Source organism: Manis javanica, chromosome 6 (genome assembly GCF_040802235.1).
Source record: "Manis javanica isolate MJ-LG chromosome 6, MJ_LKY, whole genome shotgun sequence".
NCBI classification, from domain to species: domain Eukaryota; kingdom Metazoa; phylum Chordata; class Mammalia; order Pholidota; family Manidae; genus Manis; species Manis javanica.
Genome location: NC_133161.1, coordinates 140,489,339 through 140,502,855, shown reverse-complemented (window position 1 = coordinate 140,502,855; position 13,517 = coordinate 140,489,339). Strand labels below are relative to the sequence as shown.

Here is a 13,517-nt window from a genome sequence, read left to right as displayed (position 1 = left end):
AGGCATCAGAAGTGGGTGTGGATGGCTGTAGATGCAAACCAACAGAAAAACACTGCGCAGTCTCCCTAAAGGTCACTGAATAACTGAAGGCTTATCTTTGATTTATATAATTTCCAAAACTCACTTTGTGAGGACAAAATGATTTTCATTTCTAACTATCACGTGAAGCCAAATGAAGCATTGATATCTTGATAAAGGCTTCTATTATAAGTAGATTTTAGTCTCTTGGTATCCTGAAATTCTGAGTCAGTTAAAAATTATGTTAATCACCCAGTGCTGGACCACTGAATCCTGAAATGACAATGTTCACCTAATGAGAACATCTTCCCCATGCTACTCAGCCTATCATAGCTGGGAGAAGAATGGAAACAGGAAATCATTCCTCGGTCACTGAGTTTATTCTTGAGGGGTTAACAGACCAGCCAGGACTCCAGGTTCCCCTCTTCTTCCTCTTTCTATCGATCTACATGGCCTCTGTGGTGGGAAATCTGGGCTTGATCTTTTTAATCAGGATCAGTTGTCAGCTTCAAATGCCCATGTATTATTTTCTCAGTCATTTGTCCTTCATCGATCTCTGTTACTCCTCGGTTATAATTCCCAAGATGCTGGTGAACTTCATGTCAGAGAGGAATTTCACCTCCTTTCCAGAGTGCATGGCCCAGCTGTTTTTCTTCTGCTTCCTTGTTATTGATGAGTCTTACATGCTGGCCGCCATGGCATATGATCTTTACGTCGCCATCTACAACCCCTTGCTCTACAATGTCACCATGTCTGAAAGAGTCTGTTTCCAACTTGTCGCCGGTGTGTATACAGTGGGGATATTTGGAGCCTTGATTCACACTGGCGACATATCTAGGTGCTCCTTCTGTGGAACTAATGTCATCCACCATTACTTCTGTGACATCTTTTCTCTTCTGAATATATCTTGCTCAAGAGGCTACAGCAAAGAGCACTTGCTGATGGTTTGGTTTGGATGCAATGTATTTGCATGCGCTTTCACCATCTTCATCTCTTACACCTTCATCCTTACCAACATCTTGTTCATCCACTCAGCTGAAGGAAGGTCCAAAGCTTTCAGTACCTGCAGCTCACACCTTGCAGCTGTTTGCATCTTCTATGGCTCCATCATCTTCATGTATTTTAAAACCTCTAAGAGTGAGACCAAGCAGGAGAAGGTGGCCTCTGTGTTATATACCACAGTGATTCCCATGCTTAACCCCCTTATCTACAGCCTTAGGAACAAGGATGTCAAAGAATCCCTAAAAAAAGTTCTGAAACGAGGGAAACTTTCTGGGTCTCTGTAGAAAACAGCATTCTTAAAGGAAGAAATAAACTTTAAAACATAGATCGTATGCTTTGTTTCTGCTTGATTTTAAGAGCAGTCATTATTTTCAAATCAAGGGTCATCTTAAATTGTCTGAATGATTTATTTTTGGTGACCCTTCACTTCCTTTTTGGAAGAGTGAACTTTAGACAGTGAAGCAGGAACAGAGTAATGAATGGGGTTGTCAGGGGCATGGTGGAAGCAGAGAGGCAAAATCTGTAGGAACTTAAGGGCAGGTTTGAAAGGTCTGACAGTTCCTCTAAGTGAACGGGAAGCCACTGAAGGGTTTGAGTAGAACAGTAACCTTATCTGATTAATTACTCTTGTTCTTTCCATTCAATGGGCCCAAAGCAATGAAATCCTAATAACAAAGATCATACCTATCATCCATTGACAGTTGGTTTCTAAATATCACAGCTACTAAAAGAAACAGGACTTCATAGAGAAAATGGCAGATTTCAAGATGGGGTATCTAAACTTCAAGACCAGCCTGGAACATGTTAATATTCCATTTGGGTGAATAAGGGCTGAAAATGTATGGACTTCAAAAGGAAGGTGCTCCTACTCATATAGAATTTACCGAGTATCATAATTCCTCCAGGTGGTAAAGATACCTCAAGACAAATGCTGGGCATAGAAGCCACAGGACATAAATCTGCAAAGAAGTAAAAAGCTAACCTTTTCAAACAATATGGCTTCTCTCTCACTTACCAACTTTACATCTCCCTGTATGGCCCCGGAAGATGACTGGTTAGCCAGAGACGGGTAAGATTCCTCAAGGGAGGAACAACCTAAGACAGGCACAGTCGCACGGGGGCCATCAGGTGAGAAATTGGGGATCAACAGAGGTGAGGCTTAGAACCTCACCCTCCCTGTTTTGAGAGAAATCTTCTGCATCCGTGGATGTTTTGTTGCCCTTGTCTAGCTTGGATTAATACTTACTCTATAGGCACACACCTGATCATCTACATTTGCTCTCTTAGAACACTAAACTGTTTTCTACCTTTATCTTGCATCTACGTACCACGTCAGCATTTTATTAAAATAATAATAATAATAATAATAATAAGGGAGAAATGTGGGATTCACATATAAATCAAGTATAAAAATCAAACAAATATTCATATTTGACCTGATTGTTTATAGTTCATGATGCGTGATCAAAACCGAAAGTTTCTGTGATGACTGACCTTGTACTGTTCACCATTTAAGAACTTATTCACTATGTAAGAATTTTTTCACCATGTAAGAACTTGTTCGTTATGCTTCAGAAGATTGGAGACTGACAAGAATTAGGCTTGGGGTGGATTAATGATTGTGCATTGAGCATTGAGTCCCCTATACAGAATTTTATTGTTGTTAAAAACCATTTGATGAATAAATATGAGAAATGCCCTCTTAAAAAAAAAAAAAAGGAAGGCGCTCCTACTGCACAAATTTCAACATAAAAATGGATGGCTTATGTGAATATTTGAGTCCTTACTGAAACAAAAATAGTAACGACAATAACTAAGAAGCAATTGAAAAGGAAAAGCTCTTCCTTATGCAAAATATCAATTGATAAGTGCAAAAGGAATGATATGAATAGATACTCATATTGTAATGACCATGCTAATAGTTAAATTAGATAAATCATCCATGGAAACTAAAATCTGTGGGTAAAGATTTATAGGGGAATAAGGACAAAATAGACCCACAATATCAATGTATCCTGTCTCAGAATACTCATTAGTCACAAAGGGAAGGGAGTACCCTTACAACAGTAAAATTTTGTGCAAACCATCTTAACAAATGATTATATGTAACATCATCCATAATGGGACAAAAATGACATCATGTGTCTTCTGCTGTGATTTTTCTGAAAACAAAACAAAACAAAACACACACACACAGTGTCATCAGTGTAGTCATGTGAGTCAAAAATGTTTAACCTGAATTGAATCATGAGGAAACAAACAGCACTGAGAGATAATTTCTTAAATACCTAACCATATTTCTTTTTAACTGTCAATGCCATAATAGAAAAAGGGTGAGGAACAATTCCACAGTATGTATACTAAAGGGAGATGTCAATTAAGTGTTATTCTTACCTAGATCTTAGATAAGAAGCAAAAAAAGGAAAACCTATATTACCCATCAATAGGGCAATTGAGGCTATTTAAATGTAGATTATATATTTATCAATGGAATTTAATCAATGTTTAGTTACCTGACTGTAATAGTTGTATGGGGGTTGTGTACAAGATGTTCAACTATTTAGGGCTCAAGTGCCACGATGTGAATAATCATCTCTGAAATGGTATGGCACTGTGTGTGTGCATGCATGTTAGTGTCATGTAGTGTGGTGCGGGGAAAGAGAACAGTAAAACAACGATGGCAAAAAGTTAATAATGGTGAATCCAGGTGGAGATAACATGGATCATTGTTCTTGGGACTTTTCTGTAGGTTATACATGTTTGGAACAAAAAGTGGAGGATGAAGTAATCATTCTGTCTGTTTTCTGGCAAATGAAATATAGTAGGATGTGGCTGGAAGCAAGGATATCATTTATGAGGTAATTACATTAACCCAGGTGGGAGATCAGAGGACCTGTGGTCTGATGGGTACAGTAGAGGCAGTGAGAAGAAATATGACTCTCGCTGTATCTTGAAGATCAAGACAATGTTTATTGACAGACTGGATGTAGGTCTTTAGAGAAAGAGCATAATGAAAGATGGCTCCAATGTTTTTGACCTCAGCAACTGACAAGATAGAGTTGCAATTTCCAAGGACGAAAAATTGTGAGAGTGGCTTAGACAAGAGTACACTTACTCCTCATGTCTCCCTTACTAGAAAAAAGCACCATTGAGGTACAAAGAGTTTTGTATATTTTATTTTGTAGACCAACAATACTATTAAATATATTTGTCAAAAAAATAAAGCAAAGGTTCTGGATCTCAAGAAGGAAACAAACTGTACCAGGAGAACTAAGGGAACTGAATGTATAATGACCGAGGACACCCTTTTGCACACCTACTCACACAATTTGGAATGCGATATATTACTGAGACAACTCAGATTCAACACATAAAACCAACTCTCAGAAAAAGTGCACACAACCTTATTCATCCGATGGAAGGCACACACAAAATTCTCTCCTTTACTCTGCCCCTACACACCCAGGGTAAAGAAAAGTGGATAAAAACATACCACTTACTTAAATTACACCTCAAAGGGGAGAATTCAAAACTCTCAGACAATAGAGAAGGGATTGCATGTGAATTCACGCACCATGTACATCACAGACAAAATTGACTGCATTAGGAATGGGCAAGTAAAAAAATACCACATGGCCCCCCAAACATGGTAAAAAAAAGTGAAGGAGAGAAAGAGAACTGAACAGAACAGAGAAAACCAGCAGTTTTTGTCAGGAAGGACTACTGGACTATCTTTCTAGAGAGACAGCAGGTACCTTGTTCAGCAGGATATGTCTGGGATACCCCCACAACACCACAGATATGTGTGACATAGGGTATAATAATTTGAAGCTAAGCTATTTCGCCCATTTAAAGTTGGGTCATTTTGTTTCTGATATGATGATGAAAATTCATAGGCTATTTTTATTTATGAAAGCTTACACAGCACAAATACGTTTGAATAAAATGATTTCTATTTGTTTTTCCTTAATAGTCTGTGTGTATATTTGTCTCTGTGATCACTTACTGGTAATTTACTTTGTGTGTGTAATTAAATGTGGGAAGGCTTCTATGGCTCTTCTATTTTAATTCTTTCTCTTTGAATGTCTTTGAAGTTAGCATAATTGATTTTCATAAAAATGAAGTCATTCTAAAAAAATTAAACACTGATAGATTTAACCAGAGAAAATAAAATGCTGTCATCTGTTCCATGTGTAATGTGCCTGGAATCTAAGGGTTGGGTCTTATTTGTTTGTTTCTTTTAGTAATTTTTTTGCTGATGTTTGTTTTGATTTTTGGATTGTTGAGCCAAGAAATGGGTTGTGCTGAAAAATGCAGATACCACTATATATTGTCTCCTTAACTTCTGCTACACAGAAGGGTGCACATTAAAAAGAACTAATGGAATTAGAACAATCAGTAGATGAACTGAAGGGGAGAACAGTTATTATTGAGATCATTAAGGACCTGGAAGAGAAAATGAAACATCAAACCCCACACAGACACACAGACACACACACACGAGATACAATTTTCAGTAGACTTCATTTTCCAGAGCAGCTTTAGGCTTATAGAAAAATTGAGCAGAAGGTACAGAGTTCCCATACACCTTCTCTCACCACCCCTCTTCCCCAGCAAATTTCTCCGATTAGCAGTATCTTGCATTGGTGTGATTCATTTGTGGCAATTGATGCTACATTATTAACTAAATTCCATTGTGTGCACTGGTTTTCACTCTTTGTGCTGTGCTTTCTATGGGTTTTAATAAGTGGTATGACTTGTATCACCATTACAGTAGCACACAAAATAGATTCCCTGTCCTTAAAATCCTATTAATTTCTTCTTCCTTTTCCCTAAATCCCCAAACCACTGCTCTTTTTACTGTCTCCACACTTTTGCCTTTTTCAAAATGTTGTATAGTTGGAATCAAATAGAAGAAAGCCTTTCAAATGGACTTATTTTACCTAACAATATGCCTTTAAGTTTCCTCTATGTCCTTTTATGGTTTGATGACTCATTTCTTTTACACTGCATAATATTCCATTATATGAATGTAAGGAGAATTAATCTATTCTCCTTATAAGGCCACCATGATTGCCTCCAAGTTTTGGCAAATATGAATAAAACTACTATAAACATTTATGTGAAGCTTTTTATATGGACATAGTTTTCAAGTCATTATAGTAAATACCCTATTGCCGGATCATACGGTAGAAATATAGTTTATTAAAAATTGTCAAATAATCGTCTACATAGCTATATACCAGGTTGCATTTCCACCAGAAATGAGTAAGAGCTTCCGTTGCTCCATAGCCACAGCAACATTTTGTGTTGTCAGTATTTTGGATTTTACCTTTTTATTAGGTATGTTGTGTGTCTCATTGGATTTTACCTTTTTATTAGGTATGTTGTGTATCTCATTGTTTTAATTTGCGATTTTATGATGGCATATGACATTGAGTAGGTTTTCATATGGTTATTTTCCATCTATATATCTTCTTCTGTGAGGTGTCCATCCAGATCTTTTACTCTTTTAAAGATTGGCTTGGTTTTTTTTTCTTATTGTTGAGTTTGAAGAGTTCTTTGTATGTTTCAGTACCAGTCCTTTATCAGGTATATGTCTTGCACAGATTTCCTCCCAGTCTGTAGCTTCTTTTCATTCACTTAATAGTGTGTCAGGGAAGAAATTTTAATTTTAACAAAGTCCAACTTAATTTTTTTCATGGATTGTGCTATTTGTACTGTAGCTAAAAAGTCATTGCCCACTTCAAGTTCTTCACCTCATTTTTATCCTATGCACGCTACTAGGAGTTTTATGCCTTTGTATTTTACCTTTAAGTCTATAAACCACTTTGAGTCAACTTTTTTGAAAGATATAAAATCTGTGTTTAGGTTCTGTTTTTTTTTCTTTTGCATGTGAATGTCCAGTTGTTTCAGCACCATTTGTTGAAAAGACTTTCTTTCTCAAATGAATTGCTTTTGTTCCTTTGTCAAAATCAATTTACTATACTGCCCCATTTGTTTGATTGTTCTTTTACTAATAACACCCTTTCTTGTTCACTGTAGCTTCAAGGCAATCTTGAAGTTAGTTAATGTCAGTCCTTTGACTTTATTCTTTTTCAGCATTGGGTTCATTATTCCTGATCTTATGTCTTTCCATATAAAATTTCCAATCAGTTTGTAGATATCTACAATATAACTCACTGGGAATTTGATTGAGATTGCATTGGAGATATAGATCAAGTTGGCAAGAAATGACATCTTAACAATATTGACTTCTAAAGATGTTCATGGACTATCTCTCCATATATTTAGATCTTGCATGAGTTCATCAGAGTTTTATAGTTGTCCTCATATCAATCTTGTACCTATTATGATAGATTTATACCAAAGTATTTCATTTTTTGTTGGTGCAAATATAATGGTAATGCGTGTTAAATTTCAAATTCTAATCGTTCACTTCTAGAATATAGGAAAAATGAGATTTTTGTATATGAACCGTTTGTATGGCAACTTTGCTATAATTACTTATTAAGTCTGGGAGAGATTTTTGGTTGATTTTTGTAATTTTATTCATAGGCAATTGTCATTTATGAACAAAGACAGTTTTATTTCTTCCCTCCAATTCTTTTATCTTTTATTTCATTTTCTTGTCTTATTGCATTGGTATTTTCCATATGGTGTTTAACTGGAATGGAGAGAGCAGACATCCAGGCCTTATTCCTAATCTTGGCAGAAGAGCATGTAGTTTCTCAACATTTTGTGTGTCAGAGCCACCAGGAGGCTCTGAAAAGCTCTGGTGAAAACCTCCCCATATAACTACATCAAAACCACTAAGGAATATATTTATAAAATATTCTTTCTGGAGATAATATATTTAGGAAGGATTCCTAGCTGGATCATCATTGCTGCTACTAGGATAGGTATTCACTATAGTCCAGGAGACTAGATCTTGATTGACCTGAATTATAGTAGACAGTTACAAATCTAAAAGCAAGACTTACTAAGCTCCATTTTTGTAGCACTGAGATGAGGGTTAGGACTTCTACTCACTGAGGTGAGTGAATCTATCCAACAAACTGCTGCATGTACATTTGGGATAATCTCACAATCATTCCAGACAGAAGTCATTCCCATATTCTGCAAAAAGATTTCTCCTTCTAAGAAGTAAAATAAAAAATTCTGTACATTGGAAATTCCAATACTCTGTGTGTGTCATTATTCTGGGTGTAAATATAACTTCTTGCTTTTCTTCATCTCAGGAGAAGCTAACCTCTGGGAATCTCCACTGGCTGTTGTGTTCCTAGGAGAATATCATACTCATTTATTTCCTTGGAAGTCAAAGTCCTGAAAAAAATAAATCAAAATATTCCCTTGCTGAAAAAGGACAGCTCAAGATACAGGGCTTGAAGGAGATCTTATTACTCATTCAGCGTCACCAAGTATTAGAACTTAGAGATCATCCACTCAACACTATCCTTTTATAGAAAAGGAAACATGAAGTGCCTTTCCCAAAGTCACACAGTTCATTAGTGACACACTTGGAGCAGAAACCTGGCCTTAAAAAGATGGTAAGAATGAGACTTTCTTTCTTCTTTATTTCTAATAGTTGCTACTTGATATTTTTTAAATGCTGGGGGCTAGCAACATACTCTAAACAAATCATCAAGGCACTGGACAGATGTCTGTCATGCAGCTCACTGTGGGAATTCATCTCACATTGCAAAATAGAAAATGTAAACTCTTGACAGCATTCAAGTAAGTCTACAATTCACTGTGAAATGGAATTACTTAGGGAGAATTATAAATTTACATTCCAATAAAACTATAGTTAGTCCAAATATATACAGCTATTGTTTAACCCAGCACAACTGAATTGGAAGAAAAGAGTTTTCTATTGCCTATATGTGTTCAGTGATGGAACAATAAGAAAAGTTCTCTTCTCCTCTTCCTAAATCATTGATTTGCTTAGATTCACCCTTAATATATTCCAAACCTCTTCCAAGAAAACTATATAACTAGGTGTGCAATCATTGAATCACAGAGCTCCAGAATTAAGGTGAAGACCACCTTAATTTGAAAGAAGCTTCTGAGCTTCCCTCTGGGACTGTGACCCCAAGCTATGTATTCTCTTTCCAGTACTTTTGAAAGAGTACGCTGAGTTGCATGGTAAATAACAATTCAAAGACTGATACTAACCTTGAAATTACCTTCTTAATATTGAATAAAACCTTGATGTCACCAGAACTGAGGGCTCCAGCACTGGAACTGTTGTCCCACTTCAGTCCATAATTGCTGAGTTCCTTTTGTACCAGGCACCTTATAATCTTTGAAGGTAATCAAATTATTGGTGGCTTGACCCACTCAGATACTTCCGACAATTTTCAAGATCATATCCTATTAGTTTTGTTTCTTATTATCTTCTTTGGCTAAATGTAACACAATCCTGACATGAAAAATATAATCATGACTCTAAATATAATTATAATATAATGAAACAATTATAATTCACCAATTTGTTATTCACAACCTGTTTTTATTTGATAATCAGTTTTGTTGTTTATCTGATGCAAGAGTAATAAAACAATCACCCAGCATGGGAACACAGCTTTCTTACTCCCTGTGATTTTTCTTTTTCTAGTTTCCCATTTCATGTATCCTGAAGGAAATGACCAGATGCAATTATTCCATCCTGACTGAGTTTGTCCTTGAAGGATTAACAGACCAACTAGAACTCAAGCTGCCCCTCTTTCTACTGTTTCTAGGGGTCTACGGGATCACTGTAGTGGGAAACCTGGGTATGATCCTCCTAATAACTTTTAGTTCCAAGCTCCAATCTCCCATGTACTTTTTTCTCTGTAACTTGTCATTCCTAGATCTCTTTTATTCCTCAGTCGTTACCCCAAAACTTCTAGGAAATTTTGTATTAGAACAAAATGTTATCTCCTATCCTGAATGTATGACACAGCTTTTTTTCTTTTGCGTGTTTGCCATTGCTGAGTGCTTCATGCTGTCTGCCATGGCATACGACAGATATGTAGCTATCTGTAGTCCACTGCTCTACAATGTCACCATGTCCCCAAAGGTATGTAATGTGTTGGTGACTGGCGTCTATTCCGTGGCAACATTTGGAGCTATAGCCCATACAACCTCCATGATCAGGCTTCCTTTTTGTGGGGACAACCTCATCCGCCATTATTTCTGTGACATATTTCCCCTCCTAAAGCTCTCCTGCTCCAGCACCTACCTAAACGAGCTCCTGGTGGTACTTGTAGGTGGATTCAATCTGTTGGCAACAACCACGACCATCATCATCTCTTACGCCTTCATACTCGCCACCATTCTTCAAATACCTTCAGCTGAGGGCAGGTCCAAAGCTTTTACTACTTGTGGCTCTCATTTTACAGCTGTTGGGGTCTTTTATGGATCCATGATATTTATGTACTTTAAGCCAACCTCCAGTAGTAGCAATATGGCCCAGGAGAAGGTGGCCTCTGTATTTTACACCACGGTGATCCCCATGCTGAATCCCTTGATCTACAGCTTGAGAAATAAGGATGTAAAGAATGTGCTAAGAAAGGTCCTGGAGAACTGGTGTGGACCACTCCAGGGTAGAAGTAGAACTGCGAGAAGTCGTGGTAATGGTGTGCTTGTTTCCTTTTCATAAACTAACTTCCCTCTCTGTTCCTTAAACGTAACATCCCATTCTCATTCCCTCCACTATAGCTGCCAGATGTTATGCCACAAACACATGCACATGCCTCTATCCCTTAATCAAACTATTACTTGATTTTATGATTCAGTAGGTTGTTGATGAGCTTTGTCTTGAAAATTTCGTCGATAAATTTTCATAGTTCTTTTTCCTTCTGTATTGAAAATATCTGCTGTGGAATATTTTTTCCCATTAGGTGGGGTGCATTGGTGTTCATCTACCTCTGCTTCCCCTATCTATTACCTACCTATCTATTTATCTGTCTCATGGTAAATAGTATCAAACTAGGCTGTGACAAAAAATAATAATCTTAACTATCATGGGATGAACACAAAACTAAATTGTATACTTGGCTGATGTGATGGTCTCTTCTTAAGTCCTCCTTTTCTGTTCTGCTATTTGTCTTTCTCCAGAAATGTATAGTTCCCAAATTAATGGACCTTTACAAAAAGGAATGAAGAAATTACTTAAAGATAATTTAATAAAACAAATCATTAAGTTATTTTATTATTACTTAAATAATAAATTAATAAAATATTTATTATTAGTAATAAAAAGTTACCTTCCTTCCAACAGTTTATGAAAATGTCAGTTTCTGCCTTGCTTTACTAACAATTAGCATGATCATTATTTTTAACTATTAACTCTTTAAAAGTGTGTAATAGTGATTTATTGTGATTTAACTTGCATTTTCCTAATGATTAATATTGTTGAGCACCTTTTCTCACATCTGCTGTCTGTATATCTTCTTTAATGAAATGTCTTTAGTGAAAAGTCCAATTTATCAATGTATTCTCATTGTTCCAATGGCTTTACTGAAATATAATTGACACATAATGTCTAAGCTTAAGGTATACAATGTGATGATTCCATACACGTACATTTTGCAAAATGTGTGCCACATAAAGTTGGTAACACATTTGTTACTTCACATAATTGCCATGTTGTCATGCAGAGTGAATGAAATATTTGTTCTCTTGAGTGTGGTGATGGTTTAGCAGATGTGTACCGGTGTCAAAACTTGTCAAATTATATATTTTACATATATGCAGTATAATGTATTTCAATGATATGTAATCAATTGATATATGCCTATATTTCAATAAAGTTTAAAAAATTATCAAGAATCATAAAATATCTTTGTGGTATTTTATTGGAATTGCATTAAATTTTTTAAATTAATTAGAGAGGATTAACATCTTTAAATGTGGAGTCAGCCTATCCAAGAACAATATACGTCTTTTCATTTGCTCATATCTACTTTAGTATCTTTGACTAGCATTTGAATACTTCTCTTATATTTTGTTTTGTACATGTTTTTGTTAAATTCATTCATATTTTATCTGTTTCCTAGGGTAAATGAGGCTTTTCTGCATTATTATACTCTGTAACTGGTTATCATTTTTGTATTGATATTTGAATAAAAATTTACCTCCCATTACCTTACTGAATTCCTTTTGTTAATTTTATTATTTATTCTCTAGGGTTTTCCAGGTATATTATCATATCATCTGCAAATAAACATAATTTTATGCTTTTTTTTAACTTTTTCTTATACTGCTAGTTGACTGCTTATATCTAATTGCATTGACTAATAATTTTAGTGTAATAATAACTTATGATGGGGTAATGAACTCACTTTACTTGTTCTCGATCTTAGTAGAAAGACTTGTAGTGTTTGCCATTCAACAAATGAAAATTATGAAATCAAAGTATATTTATTTTATTATGAAAAGGAAGTGGCCATTTCTCTTTCATAGAGTGTTTTTATCAGACCTAATAAAATTTGAATTTTGTCAATGGCTTTTTCAGATTACAGAGATTTTCATAGTTTTTTTTCTTTTCTTAGTTATTTGTTGTTAGGTATCATGTCATAGGACTCCATTATTAAAAACCATTTCATTTCTTATAGAACCTGTTTACTCAGGGCACATTTTCTTCTCATTCTGATGTTAGAATCTGTTCACTAACACAGTAGTTGGTATTTTCGCTGTGACGTTCTTAAATGTTGTTGATCTGTAACCGTCTTTTATGTTTTTATCAGTTTTAACTATCAGGTTATGCTTTCTCATAAAAGGAATTTGGGAAATTTTCCTTATATTTATGCTATGGAATTTTTGAAGCATTGGGACTATTTTTCCTTTGAAGGTTTTCTAGAACTGAAACAATCTGGGCCCCGTGTTTCCCTGTAGGATACTTTCTTGATAGTGTTGATCCACAGTGGAAATTGATGTGTTTAATCTTTTTGCCCCTGGTAATACAATTATGGGGAAAGTACTTTTCTAGTAAACTATCCCTTTTAACTAAGTTTTAAAGTTTATTTGCAGAAAGATCTCAAAACTTTTTCTCATGTTTTACTTTATTTTGTTTAAACGGTTTGTATGTGTGTCTCATTTCTCACTTTGCATTTTTATGTATTCTCCTTTATCTTGATTAAGCCAGTCATGCAGCTATATGTTTTTCTAAAAAATAGAATTTTGATTTTTAAGTTATGTCTTTTCTACTCTATTACTTTCTTCTTTTGATTGCCTTTGTTAATTTTTTTTTTGTCTATTTTGTTCACATTGTGAACATACAGAAAATGCTTGGCATCTGTGCCTCCATATTGTATTTGTCTCCTTTGCTGCTTTAACCTTTCATCCAAAAGAAAATAAAGAGACTTCCGCTCAGCCTTGCCATGAACCATAGGCTTGTTCATCATCATGAGGAACCCTGCTTACAGTTGAGATTTCTGAAAATAGCCCCTTACACAAAGCTTGCCTTCCAGGAGGAGAAAGGGAAATACATCTGAGTATAATGATAGTTC

General features: G+C 35.5%; 2 protein-coding genes across 2 annotated transcripts; both read left to right on the top strand.

The window, feature by feature from the left end:
- The first annotated feature begins 362 nt into the window (after positions 1–362).
- Positions 363–1,304, top strand: LOC118968800 (olfactory receptor 8D2-like). The gene has a single exon (XM_037000841.2). The coding sequence runs from the start codon at positions 363–365 to the stop codon at positions 1,302–1,304; it is 942 nt and encodes a 313-aa protein (XP_036856736.2).
- An 8,271-nt stretch (positions 1,305–9,575) lies between these two features.
- Positions 9,576–11,143, top strand: LOC108404058 (olfactory receptor 8D1-like). The gene has a single exon (XM_017671487.3). It carries the CDS (start codon positions 9,668–9,670, stop codon positions 10,664–10,666), a length of 999 nt encoding a protein of 332 aa, XP_017526976.3. The 5' UTR covers positions 9,576–9,667; the 3' UTR covers positions 10,667–11,143.
- Positions 11,144–13,517: the final 2,374 nt, after the last annotated feature.

Excerpts from the sequence above, each read along its gene's own strand:
- LOC118968800 (XM_037000841.2), top strand. The coding sequence starts at position 363 with ATGGAAACAGGAAATCATTCCTCGGTCACTGAGTTTATTCTTGAGGGG.
- LOC108404058 (XM_017671487.3), top strand. The coding sequence starts at position 9,668 with ATGACCAGATGCAATTATTCCATCCTGACTGAGTTTGTCCTTGAAGGA.